The sequence below is a fragment of the Gymnoscopelus braueri genome (assembly GCF_963280865.1).
Source record: "Gymnoscopelus braueri genome assembly, chromosome: 9".
NCBI lineage: Eukaryota > Metazoa > Chordata > Actinopteri > Myctophiformes > Myctophidae > Gymnoscopelus > Gymnoscopelus braueri.
The window spans coordinates 19,741,022-19,756,150 of NC_137610.1; the positions used below are offsets into that span (position 1 = coordinate 19,741,022).

General features: G+C 42.7%; 1 protein-coding gene across 1 annotated transcript in view; it reads right to left on the reverse strand.

The window, feature by feature from the left end:
* Window positions 1–923: 923 nt before the first annotated feature.
* Window positions 924–15,129, reverse strand: part of ldlrad3 (low density lipoprotein receptor class A domain containing 3) — a 101,132-nt gene continuing 86,926 nt past the window's right edge. The window contains exons 5-6 of the mRNA XM_080438641.1: window positions 4,253–4,658; window positions 924–3,483 (exon numbers count right to left, since the gene is read on the reverse strand). Of these exons, the coding sequence (XP_080294767.1) occupies window positions 3,309–3,483; window positions 4,253–4,658 (581 nt within the window). The 3' untranslated portion in view covers window positions 924–3,308. The remainder of the gene's footprint in view (window positions 3,484–4,252; window positions 4,659–15,129) is intronic.

Sequence of the window (15,129 nt, forward strand, 5' to 3'; positions counted from 1 at the left end):
CTGGAATCCAACGGCCTAGGTTTGGATCCGCCCTTCAAGACCATCGATAGGGCTCGCTCTTTCAGTCTAGTCTACACACCTGTGACTGGCACACACCTGCCTGCAAATGGTACTAGGGCTGACATCAAATAATGCGTAATCTGCGTAACGGAACACCAGCTTCACTTGCCCTAGTATTGCACGGGCCTTATCCTGAAGGGACAAACGTGGCATCTTTCCATGGGGGCAGTGTTGTTGCTTGGAGCATACACAGTGTGTATGCTGTGTATTACACACTCCAACTCAACAAAGTTGCAGAACCCATGTTCAGGTGCCAGTCACATACACCTGTGACTACTGGCACACACCTCTCAGCAGGTGTGTGCTGGCAGGTTGTTCAAAACAAGAGCGATTACCAACAGAAGCATATTGGGTGATTTTAACAAATTCTTTGGAGGCGCTACCAACACGTTTGGCTGTGTTTCTCATTCCACGAATGCCCGATCCTTACAAGTTGTACCTCCTTGTAAAGGTGACTAATCAACGATAAAAATGCTATAAAACACAATACCAATTGGTATTAGTAAAGGGGAGATATAATTGACTGAAGTCACGTTTCCGAACTTTTTGTTGAGGATTATAAATACACACATACTTTTATGTTAATGTGATATTATCATATAATAAGGACCTAATTAATTACAATGATCAATGATACCGACCATGATACTGACATAATACTGACATGATACTGACATGATACTCACATGATTATGACATGATACTGACCATCATGCAGACCATGATGTTGTCATGATACTGACCATGATATTGATCCCAATAAGCCTGGCAATGCATATTTTATTTTAATAAGTCATTATTTGGCTGCTGAAAAATTCTCATATTTGTAAGACTTTAGATAGAAAGACAAAAACAAATTTCATTTGAATCAGAACTTTACTTTAATGTACAGGATACAGAGGGGGAAAAGAGATAATGGAAAACAAGTGAAAACCTGAAATACTCACAAAAGAGCTGTCCTTATTAGAACTTAGGAATAATAAACAGGGTTGTTAGCAAATTGCTGATAGGCCATCATGTCAAAACTTTACAAACAAAAGGAACAGGCAAAGTGGTACAACTTTTGTCCTGAGAATCATTATCCAGTTCTACAGAAAGTAACATGAATTCACCTCTTTTTCCAACACATTTTTGTATATTTTATATATATATAAAAAAGATCATATAGGCACAAATTGTTTGGAACATATTGTAATTGTCATTGCTATGGAGGGACACAGTTCATCCTTGGAAAAAGGTTAATCAGTAAATGATTATCTTTGGCTTAGATCTTTTTTGATGAGTCAGTATTATTACTGCTGGCATAGGTACAAAAACAGGCAGCTTCCAAAGCATTACATTTCACTTACACTATCTCTTCTCAGTTTTAACTCATACATACATAATCTGATGGTGCTTTTAAATACATTTTCTCTCCTTTCCTTACTCCCTATGTACAATAGTAAATGGGCACCTTCAAAATGAATGAAATAATAAGGACAAGAGAACAGTACATTTATATAGACACATCCTTCAGATAGGTTTCAGTCATTGAATAATACTACATATACTAAAGTCTATCCTGAACATCACACGGAAGACCAAAGGTCACCTTTTCTGTACGATGACCTCTGGAGAAACTACATCGCAAAATAAATGTAACACTGAATTAAGGTTCAGAAATGTGTATGTACGTAAAGTGAACTTGAACAATCTGATATGAAACACTTTTCCTCTGACGTGGTTCGCTCAGCATGAGACCTCCAAAGTTACAAGGAATATTATTTTCTTCATCAAATCTGTAGACACAACTAAAGAACGGCAACAGAAAATGTTATCTCTGACACATCTGACTTGCCCCAATGGTTCATTTACTCATGGGAATGATTAAAAATGATGTGATTTTTATATAGAGCTTTACGCTCAGTAACATATAATGAAATCTCACACCAATGGTCCTCTTTATAATTAGATACTGTCTGGGTTTTAGTCATGAGGTACCAGTTTCTGACAATGAAAACGAAGGCACAAGGTATTGAAAACAATGGAGAGAAGAACTGTCCCATTAGAAATGCTTTACCATATCTGTCTGCACAACCCAGCATGAACACATTACTGAACATGGTTCAGTTCTAACAAAGTTATGTGTTTTTGACAACTAACTGTTTTATCTGTACAATCTGTTTTCATGTACTGAAATTACAAATCCTTATTGAGTAGTAATCAGCTAATGATCCAGCTATATAGTAGATCATCTCTAACAGTTGAATGATACTGCACTGTATAATCCACGAATGTCTGAGTTATATGTAATCCAATTTAAAAGTCTACAGGACTGATGTTAGATAGAAATGAGGGCATTTTGTCAGCATAACTTTAGTTTCATCTTAACTAATTATTGAAAGCAAGGCACCAACATTTTATTTTACTGCAATCCCCAAAATAGGTCACATGTAGTTGATTTTGTCTAGCATTTAGTAAAAAACTATTTAGACAATTAAGCCTCCAAAGAGATGAATCAAGCAACAATATAGATCTATTATGATCTGATTTATGATAAATACTGTTCTAGATAAGAGAAATGGAAACAGGAAATGGATTTTTAACCACTTGAACCCTAGCATCCTTCTTGGGGGGACCATTCGCCGTAAAAAGCAGATCTACAAGCTCACACTTATAGATCTGCTCTTTTCAGCGAAGAGATTTGGTGTAGAGGGACAAAATGAGTGGACCAAGTACAGTATAGAGGGTTTAAGTGGTTAAGAAGTGCTCTATGATTCACATCTCCGACTGCTACAGAAATATGTTACACAAAGGAGAAAATGACAGCATTGAAGCGTTTTCACAACATACACTTAATGCTGGCTATACCACAATGTATACACTGCATAATGACCACTTAGAGCACTCCGACACTGTCAGTCGATGACGTTTATAGGATACATGTGACAGTTTACGCTCAACACTGTTTCTTCTTTGGGGATACAAGGCGCTGGCCACGGTTGAGCTGTTACTGTACAATGTATTTGTGTGAGGAGAGCACATTCAGGTGTTGTACAGCTATATCTCCAGCAGAGGTCACCAACATACAATATCTGTTTATGAGCGTGAGGGCTGGGGGGGAAGTGTGTATTTCAGTCACGCTCCTCGTTCAGCCAATAGTGTAGGTGGCAAGAATAGGGTACCGTCCTGTCTCTCAGTCCCTGCCTGGTCCTTCAGTCCAACCGTCATACTCCAGCTCTTATGTACAAACTACATAGAGAGAGCCACTACAGCTGCTGGGACCCTTCTCTCTGGGGGAAGCCTGAGGCCACAGTTCTGGGTGTGGGGGGTGCAGGGCTGTGTGCCGTGGGCACCGCCTCATACCGGGGCAGCTCTCCATCGGATGGCAGCTCTCCATCTTGGAGGTAAGGAGGGGGAGGAAGGTCGAACCAGGGAGGTCGGCTAGAAGGACGGAATATAAAAGCAGATGCCTTAAAATAAAAACACGTTCAGAAGGATTTTTCTGTAATTTCATAAAGACTGGACAAGGGATGCCCAAGATATTCATTAATACTTTATAACATCTAACAGCTAACAAATAAATCAAATTACATTCATCATATCATATTATATTGGGGGACACATTTATGTGAGTCATTTTACAATTCCGAAGCTATCAACACACAGATGTTAAGGCCTTTGCACGCACACTTCTCATTGATCTCTTGCACATCTACTGTGAAATTGTTTACCGGCTGAACCAAGTTTGTTTCCTGTTTTAGTTTTTCCATGAAACAATCAGCTCATACTTGCATGACATTTTGCCAAAATGACTTTCGACAGGCTCATTGTTTTGGTTTCTGAGCACTCCGTGTTGTATGATAAACAACCTAACCAATACGCACGTCTCCTCACTATTTTCCCTACAGCTGGATTCCAAGTCGGAAATTGCTGGCAATCGTGGTGAAAGAATCACCAGTGCTCAATATCAGCACAATCAAAAGAGAATCCTAATCATAAGGAATGTGACCTGGTGAAAACTCATCACTGGAACTGTTCACTCGCCATTTTGGAAGGGTACGTATATGTGCCATTTACCAGAGAAAGGCTGTGATTTCTTCAAGAACACGAACACAAAATTGGATATATTACAGATGTCTATCAAATGACCCCCCTCTCCCCAAAACACACGTGCAAAGGCCTTTACAAGCATCATTCCTCTCCAGCTAACCTGACATCCAGAACGGCCTGCGAGTATGACGGCGGTGAGTCCATGGAAAGCCCAGAGGGATACAGTGCTCCGGACAGCAGCTGTAGCCCCGGGGGAGCAGCGCTGTACTGGGCCGCGGTGGGGGGCGAGCCGGGGGAGAGGCCCGGATCACCCGGATGGACGTGGCCCCTGTCCAGGATCACCAGGCGGGACAGCAGCAGGGGCTGGTGGTGGTGGTGGTGGTGATGGGAGCCCCCTCTCACACCCCTGGGCAGCAGCACGCTGCGCTTCCTCTGGTGATGGAGCACCAGCGCCAACAGCGCCACCACCAGGACGAAGATGACGGCACTGCCGATGACGGCGTAGGTGATGCTGGGGTAGTAGCGCAGGCGGTAGTCCAGCGTCACAAAGTCCTGACCGGGAGCTTCTGAGGGAGGAGGGACAGAGTTAGAGGCTTACCCACACGAAGCCTGGCATGTTATAATAGGCAAACATTTGGCAAAAATAGGTAAACATTTGGGGAAAATTGCAGATCTACAAGCTCACAACGCATCGCAAGGCGACGTGATGTTAGCTTGTAGATCAGCAATTTTTGCTGAAGAGATTTGGTGTAGAGGGAAAGACGGGGAAGGTCAAGTATACTGTTTACCCCTGGGGGACCCCAGTCAACAAAGGGTATAAGGGTTGAAGTGGTAAAAGGACGATCCCATCATCAGCACATTGTCTGTTCACAGCTTCAGCCTCCATAAACACAGACCATTTAATATTTATTTTTGCCCAGTATTAAGGATGGGGTAAAAATGTTACTGAACGTAACGTATGTATACCTGAGTAATTGATCAGTATTGGCGAAAGTCATGGACATTTGAATTTTGTTTGCAATATAATCTTTTCTTCAGGGACTATTTGGCTACACTTTTCAAATCAACCAGTGCTTTAAAATGATAGCACAACTTTAAAAGTAACTGCAAGTAGATTTTCATACCATACTGGTATGAAATGGACTCCAATGTAAGTACATGTAAGTAACATTTTGTAAACAAGCCACAGCATGCTTTGGAAAATGGTCTGCAGTAATGTATACCGCGACTGAGTCAGAGTCAACCGACTCAATATACCGGCGCGGTCCTTTACGATTAGGAGGTAGGATTGTAACAGATGGGAGAAGAGTGTCAGGGACGGCTAAGGGAAGGGACACAGCAGGGAGGCGAGCGAGCAGGGATGGATGGACTTGAATACGAAGTGGTGATCTGTTTTCGTGTTCATGTTTGAAATGTACTCTGAGTGACTTAATAGAGATGGGCCAGCTCCAGAGTCTGTAATGATCAGAGAGAGCTCTCTGAGACGGGCACAACAAAAGCAGCAGCATATAAAGTGAGCTGGCAACTGTCGTCGAGCTGCAGACAGACAGTCATTTTGGGACGAATCCTGTGATATACTCAGTCAGAAGTTGGGAGGGAGGAGAGTGAGAAAGAAAGAGAGAAACGTATTGAGAGTGAGTAACTCTTCAGGGGAGGCAACAAGCTTATGGCAGTCTTGCATAAAAGAACAGAGTTGCCTGGCGTTGCAGATGAGAGCAGACAGAATAACGCCTGGGAGGAATTGAGATTAGTTTTTCTGTGAGGGGTGGGGGGGTCAGCCTGCGAAACACAGCGGTACACCGCGTGAAAGCTGTGGTCGGCAGTTAAGACAACCAGATCAGCCAACCTCGCAGACTGAAATGAGGTATGGGAGCGCTGTAATGCTATGGAGCGCTGCGCCTTACTATTCCAGATGAGGAGAGGGAATAGCACTTAAGAATTTTCTCCGACTGATTTCAATCAGCGTGTTGGGAGACTCATAGAGCAGCTTAGAAGCAGACAGCGCTATTGCTCTGAGGTGGCAAGAGGAAGGAATCCTACTTGACTACACAGCACAGGAGTGTGGATGTTCAGGGAGTAGATGTAAAAACAGATATGTTTGGATGCATCTGGATGCCCTGCTAGTATATTAGGGTGGTGTGGTGTGGATTCTTTATCTGTCTATCTGATTTTATTGTCTTTATCTTTTCTTTTTTTACTTTGTTTTTCTTTTTCAGACAACGCAAACAACAAAAACACAACATACATTCAAAATGGACGAGACAAAAAGAAAAAGATACAATACAATAAAATAAAAAAATATAAGGGGGGGGGTTCTACCCCCCCTTATATTTTATACTATACTATATTTATACTATTACTATTTTATATATTACTATTTACTCTTAACTCTTTCAGTGCCAATGAAATAAAAAAAATATTGCGAACTGTGCCAACCTTTTTCTTTTTTCTTTTTTTTTTTAAATGCTTAGGAAGCGAGATACAGCCTTTTTCAGTTATAGGTTAAACAAAGAGCTGCAAATCTTCAGATAATGATATCTAGGGTTCTGAACACTTTAAAAAAAGAAAAAAAGGGTATAACCCTAAAACTCGGGATAACTCGGGGCTTGGCACTGAGAGAGTTAAGTTATACAAATACAAATTTTCCCAACGTCTTTCATGTAACTCTGCTTCAGTCCCGAGATTATAGGTCATTTCATAATTTCTTCAATAATTTCCAACCAATGTTCCTCTCTAGGAGGATCTGTTTTTAGCCATCTTCTTGTGATGGCTTTTTTAGCCGCCAGTGTCAAGATTTTGAACAGGTATATGTCCTCATGTCCTATTATGTCCTCTGGTGTCTATCCAAGATATAAAATCCGGGGATCACAAATGATCTTATAACCCATTACTTCCTCCAAAATCCAGAGAACACTCCCAGAATAACTGTATACTGTTTACTTTAGATTTTTGGTTAGTCTTTATTTTTTAAGTCAAGGAATAAGCATGTCAACCTGTCCTTTGAATATCTCGAGAACGGTTCATCTGATCCTGAGGACCCACAGGACAGGAGTACAGTATTGAGTGTGAAGTTGTTTGGACGAACGGGCAGGCCTCCGACAATGCGTTCCGAACGGGCAGTGCACTAGCACTCAACCACACGAACCCTCGTGTCCCCTATTCTAGGAGCAAACATGTGGCAAAAGTAGCAGATCTACAAGCTCACAATGAGATCGGCTATTTTCAGCAGAGAGATTTGGTGTGGAGGGAAATACTAGCTAAATACTAAACAATCACTCTTGAGGGACATGACATTTTTGTCCTAATCAACAACCACGCATGCATGTGCCATGCACGTGGATACATGCACACGTGCGCATGAATGCGCACACACACAAAGACACACAAGCAAGCATACAACCCACAGGGTTTGCAGAAAAAGTGAGACACATCAGCATACATGTATATTGAGGTTATATCAATAGCCCTCGAACACCCACATGATGATTCAATACCACGAAACCACGGAGCAGGTGGATCTTTTTAGGGTTCCTCAGATGCATTCCAGGCTTATAGCGCCTTAGAGCCTCTCGGGTGGATACTGTGTTTGGCTCGGGGGGTTGTGATTCCACCCACATGTACAAGCTACATCCACAGGAGACAATACAACAGTATGATGACCCATAAAATGTGTGAACCGCAGGATATAGATTTTATGCGGCGAGGAGGCTATTAAAACGCCTAAACATAAAGCAATCCCATGTTAAAAACACAACAACACAACATACATACACAGTGTACAGGCAATGTTCGCCTTCAGGGCACAGAGGGATTGTAGAACATCACTAAAACAACAAACAACGTGATTATGCTTCTTCTCGCTCCATGACCTTAACCACTGCAATTAAATTCCCCGTCTAATACAAGCGTACCCGACTGTTCTGGATGATCTATAATTTGTCTTTAGTTATTATAAGCATTACTGAATTGATTATGATTTATTTAGCAAAAATCTCATTGTGTAAATGTTTTTTTAAAGCCCGAATAGTCATCCCCACAATATTATCACATCGAGGTATTTGGTAAAAAAATATTCGGACACTTTGTATGCATACTCTGTGTAAGTGCGTGTGTGTGTGTGTGTGTGTGCATATACCATCTAAAGCACTGTTTCCCAAACAAGTATTTCATAAATAAAATACAAATATTTCTTAATTTCTCTTTTGGGCATTGAGCTAATAAGGTTTGGGAACCACTGATGTAAAGATCATCACAACAAGCACCCTTGCACATGGCCTGTTAAAGTGTAAATCTGTAGTCCAGAGGCCCTGCACCTTAATTAAACCTCATCTAATGCAGAAGCTGCACCCGGCTGCCTCCCAAATGAGGCGCCAGGCAATAAAAAAAACACCCCACCCCACCAGCCTCCCCTTGACCACCACCCCTGTCAGTTGAAATGGGCCGGGTCCTCTAACGCAGCCAATTAATTATGAACTGGCCTCTCTGTAGAGAAAAGCCAAACAAAGAGGAATTATTTCCATAATTACTTCAGTAAAAAAAAAAGAAGAAAAAAAGAAAGGCACACAAATAAAGAGATCCCAGCGCTGCTGCCCTGGCTGTTATGTCTTAGTACAGCAACACACACACGTACACACTATTACACGCACGCACACACGCACACACGTACACAAAGGGAACTCACAATGCCGGGACATTCACAATGGGAGGCTATTTGGTACATTAGTGATAGAGCCCTGAAGGGCTGCTTTAAATCATACAGGAGCTGAAGAGATGGAAGAGAGGAGGGAGGAGAGGTTGAAACTGGTGAAGGAGAGAGGAGAGGTCTCACTCATTCGTTGCTGTGTGTGTGTGTGTGTGTGTGTGTGTGTGTGTGTGTGTGTGTGTGTGTGTGTGTGTGTGTGTGTGTGTGTGTGTGTGTGTGTGTGTGTGTGTGTGTGTGTGTGTGTGAGTGAGAGAGAGAGCTCCATTTACTGTGCCCTTTAACAGTACGTGCAATGCGCATAGTAGTGGGAGAGGGCATAAAATCCTCATCGTGTTAATTTACCTCTAAGAGCACCTGAAAGGATCCATTTTTTACACTCTCTCAGAGTCAAATTAGCACATAAATAAATATGCACTCGTATGGATGAACAGAGTCACACACACACACACACACACACACACACACACACACACACACACACACACACACACACACACACACACACACACACACACACACACACACACACACACACACACACACACACACACACACACACACACACACACACACACACACACACACACACACACACACACACATGCATGTCCATACATCAATAACCTCCTTGGAGGCGCTGCAATGACACTCTTCTGGCAAGGCTCTCCTGTGTTCTCAGAGCTCATAAACCTTCCCCCATCTGGAGGTTCAAGGGGCCAAGGTGCTGCCTCTCAGCCAGGCCACTTTAATCACATCTGAGTGCCTGGAACCCCCCCTCACCACGCCATGCTCTTTGTCGCGCCTGCCACTCAGCCATCTCATTCTCTCCTCCTCTTCCCCCAACTCTCTCCTCTCCTCTCCTCTCCTCTCCTCCATTCAGTAATTTAACGGCACAGAGGTGACATGTACTGTACCCGCCGGGGCCTCATGGCGTACATGTACATCGGCCACGCTAAACCAGTGTTAGACACATAAACAGAAGTAGGTTGACCATTATTTTCAAACACCCAAAACAAAGCCATACCTGTTAACATTAGACAGTGAATAATAAGATGTTCTGGTGGGGGGGCCTGACTTAGTATTCACTTAGTATCCACATAGCATTCACTTAGTATCCACTTAGTATTCATTTAGTATCCACATAGCATTCACTTAGTATCCACTTAGTATTCATTTAGTATTCACATAGCATTCACTTAGTATCCGTTTAGTATTAGGGTGACCATTCGTACTCTTTTACCCAGACATGTCCTCTTTTGCGGGGCTGTCCGGCCTGTCCCGGGGGGGGGGGTTTATAAAATCCTTCAAATGTCCGGGGTTTTGAGAATTTAATAGCGTGTACTGTATCTGTGTATTAGTAGGGGGGGACGTATCTTAGCAACAATGAAAGCGCTAACTCTCATTGGTCGTGTCATGAGTAAATGAGCCAATGAGCTGCTGAGCAACCTCTCAGACGCCAGATCTTAAGTGTTGCCATGTCCGCTTATTTACCGCAACAAGATTTGGCTTGTTTTTCATGTTTCCTTATTTCTCTCACAAGACTTGGCAACACTGCTGACAGGCTCCAGCACATGTGGCAACGAGACACACACACACACACACACACACTCACACACACACACACACACACACACACTGGACAGCACGTACATCGCGCTGCCTGTCATTCTTTGGAAAAAACTCTGACATCTTCACTTCATGGGGTAATTATTTGTACCGAATTAACCGAATTAAGGTAACAAAAAAAAAACCAAAAAGTAACAAACCCGAAAAATTACCGCGCAGCGCGTGTGAAGTGTAGTCTTTTTGGGAATTCAGAATATGGTCACCCTACTTAGTATTCACTTAGTATCCACATAGCATTCACTTAGTATCCACATAGTATTAACTTAGTATTCTCACTTTTACCCATAGAGTCTGGGTCGAGTTGTAAAAAAATTGGGATATTTTCAGGAGAAATTACAATTCAGAAGCACAGCAGGAGAAAGGGTAAAAATGCAGTGAGTCTTCTGCTAAATTCAGGAGTGTTGGCAAAAATAGCCAATCTATGTTCTATGTGATCTGCTATAGCATGTTTGCTATTTTTAATCTTTGAATTATTATTATTATAATTTGTTTGCCTGACATTTTATTCAGGATGGGGGCAATTATTTTAGTGCTTTGCACACCTAGTGACTGCACCTTTCAGCAGAACAGAACACGATAAAGGTCTATATAAGAGCTCAAAACAAGTATTATCTTAATTGCTGTATAAACCAGTACATTATGGAAGTGAATGTTGAAAACCGGGATATTTCAATGTTTTACAGATATTTGCCGGGACATGGGACACCCAGCTTGAAACGGGACCAGTGTTGCCATGTCTGCTTATTATAAGCGACTTTGACTTTGTTGTGAGCAAAAGGCAACAAAAGTAAACAAAAGGCATATCAGCTACACCTAAAGCCACAAGTGCCTCACTGTGCTTTTTTTGTTCAAACACTATAAAAAAATCCAGAATTTTTTGTCTATATCTCGTTTGGTTTCCATTGTCACTCATTCAACCTTTAATTTAAAACCTCAGGATTGCGTCGAGGGAGAGGCCCTCATTTTCCATTTCGCCACAGAGTTCCAACAAAACAAAACAAAAGATCAGAACTCAAACAGTAACATCCTCAGTGTTCATTATCCATTTGTAACTCATACAAATCTAACCAAAAGGAATCTCATGGGTCCAATTTGTTTACATTTGTACAATCTTATTTACGTGTATACATACAGGAAGATGCTGAGGTGGAAGTGGGAGTTTGCAGCAGTGAACAGTGATCAGCATTGACAGTTCAGGAAGTGAGCAGACAGCACTTGATAGCTTAAGGCTATGTTCACAATTTCCATCCGTCATTAATAATTTCAGACCATGTTAGATTTTCAGCATTTTTCGCATTATCTTGTCTATGTTGCATTGTTTTGAGGCTGAAACATACGCTGAAGAATGAAGCCTGTGGGTTCGGAAAGGCTCATTGCCTAGCACGCACTTTTCCAATGGGATGATACTCTTCTTTTAACATGGCTCCAGCATAACAAAGCGTCAAACTGGGCCACAACTGCAGTTGTCAGCCCGAAGTGCTTTGTGAGCTTGCTTCATTTTAGTTGACTAGAGTCACCCAGGGCTATACATGGTCCTTTTTTCCCTCTACACCAAATTGCTTCAGCGAAAATAGACGATCTACAGGCTTGTAGATCTGTTATTTTGCTGAATGTTCGCCCTCAGAATAGGGACGTTAGGGTTCATGCGGTTAACTGCCTTGATGACGGCAAGGAGTCCATCTACAAATCACCAGGTATGTGGGGCACAAAAGCAAAATGCCATCCAACCTAGAACAGAGTTCATCTTAGGGAACTGGAGCACAAGTCAGTGCTGGGAGCATGTGTGCTATAGGTTCCCATAGTCCAACAGTATAGGATAAATGAAGTGGTAGTAGCATTGCTTTCAGAGACGGAGAGAGTGATGGGCACCATAACTATCAATAATATCAGTGATCAATCTAAGAGCAGAGCGCTCCATGGCATCTATGACATTTATGGATGGGAGTGGCGGCGCGTCTATAAATTATATCACCATCATCTAAAATGGAGAGAGAGAATGCCTTGATTAAACTGTCTAGTCTCCCTATCTCCCCTCCTCCTATCATTTCTTTTCCTCTATCACTCTCTCTTCCACCCTCCAAAGTTTGTGCCTCGCTCTTTTTTGTTTTGCCGTTTTATTATCTCCTGCCTGCATCCATCTCATTACCTGTGTTCCAAAGGAGAGAATTATGGGGTGACCCCCACCCCCATAAGATGTCACACAGAGAGCGATGGTGGATGGAAAGAGATGGAGACCAGAGGAGAGAGCAGCAAGACAGAGTGATAGAGAGAGAGCGAGTGGGCGAGAGAGAGAGAGAGAGAGAGAGATATGAAGACAAATGAAAAGGTTGGGTAGAGGACGAGAGATAAACAAACAGCGGCAGCTCCGACTCGCACATGTGACATTTGGAATTCTATTTGTCTCACACAGCATGTGAGATAAGCATGTCAACTCCACACACACACACACACACACACACACACACAAATGTGCACGCGTACACACACATCTTCCGAAGTGACAGAGGAACAGGGCCACTTAAGAAGTCTGAACTCAGTCATTACACCTGCTCTGGCAAGCCTCACATCTCCAGCAAGTCACCCAGACCCCCTGCTGAGAGCATGCGCTGTCACTCTCTCTCTCTCTCTCTCACACACACACACACACACACACACACACACACACACACACACACACACACACACACACACACACACACACACACACACACACACACACACACACACACACACACACACACACACACACACACACACACACACACACACACACACACACACACACACACACACACAGCCTCTCTGTTGTTTTCCTCCACATCTCTAGTTAAATCTGGTGAATGGCTTTGACGTTTTCTTTATCTTCCCTGACATTCACTTTCAGGTGAAATTGGAAGTGCTAAGACAGGGTACACAAAGGAAAAGCACACAGTGAATGCAGGGGCAACCGAGGCCTGGCTCACTTATTTGAACCCTAAAGTATAATTACCTCAATTTAGTCACAAAGCCTTACTTTGTCGCAAAAAATGTGACACGTTAACTTGCGGCATATCCCTCTGATTGAAAATGTTGTTTTCAGTGAGCAACACAGTCTCCCAGGAGAACCTTTGAAGTCTGATGGTGTCTGTGATTACGGTTATGATCAAATTAGATTTCACGCCATCAGTCAGACAGATACAGGCTACTAACTGTCTGTGAGTAAAGGCAGTGCGTTACCCAACTGTTTCTCAGAGCCACTATTTGTGTGTGTCTGCAGCACGCACGTGTATGTGTGTGTGTGTGTGTGTGTGTATTTTATTTATACACAGCTTCTCAAAGTCGGAACCTTTTACTATGGGAAAGACAGCAAGCCACGGCAGTAGGTGGTGAGAAAGATGAGATGGAAAAAGGCTGAGCAACGGAGCTGTCACAGCACATTATGCAAGCGCTGTGGAATCCTCTGTAACAAACGCCCTCTAAAAAAGAAACACTGCATCCGCATTATAGCACAGTCCACGAAACTAAAGTGGATATAGACAGCTTTCTCAGCAAAACTCCTTACGAGCTGATACCAAATGAAATGAAAATATCAATGCATTGAGAGAATAGGAGAATGAAAAAGAACACTGGTGTACAGTATGCGCACTCAGATGCGCACGCACGCACGCGACACACACACACACACACACACACACACACACACACACACACACACACACACACACACACACACACGCACACCCACGGTGTATGCAGTTATTGAAGCAAGCTGAGGGGCAATGTTACAACATAATAGGCTATTGAGCATGCACCGGTTACAAGCAGCACTGAACGCCTCCCTTTGTCTGCCTTTAATCAAGGCAGGAGACATCAACAGCAGACATGCCCGCATGGTTGCTGGGATACGGGGGAACTATTGTTTTTTTTAATGGAGAACATTCCTCTATCCTGATTGGCCACCTGCCACTGAACATGCAAATTATTAAGTCATGACAGAATTTGCACTGACCGTATTGAAGGAAATGAGGAAAAAGCCGCACATTGAGGAAAAACTCCACATATTACATTAATTGCCACACTTAAAACGCCTCTGAACAAAGGGAATTGAGAAATTCTCCCCCATGGCTCATTCCAGAGGGAGAAGATAGCGGTTTCGCAAATGTGCCATACTTTCCCCTTCGCTGTGGCGACTCATTTCGATTTCAAAAAGTAATCTTTTTTTCTTTTTTCTTTTTTTTTAAGCGAGAGACAGAGTTAAAAAGTAATCATGCCTCAGCTCCTGCCTTCCAGGGTCTGCTGCAATGTGCAGCCTGCCTGTGGCTGGCATTTAGCAGATAGGGACGGCCTCATCACAGCCTCCCATCATTCCAGAGCTACTGTACAGTGTCTGGACAATAATTACAGGTGTGGGTGCTGCTGCTTCATCAGACAGCTCTGTCGCTGTGGTTACAGCCACAACAACAGAGTAACGATACACGGCATAGAGTCGGCTATGGACCTCGCCAGCGTACGGCTCAACTAGGGCTGCAACTACAGATTTTTTTCAAATAAGATTGATAATTTTTTTCCAAACTTTTTTAGATGAATTGAATAATATTGAAACACCTTGGATTTTTACCTGTGAAGTATCTGCCCTATGTCGACTACCATTCTATGTGGACCTGCCAATGCGTTGTTATTTTATAATAAAAAATATATGTTTTGTACCTTATGTCTAATCTCATTTGCTA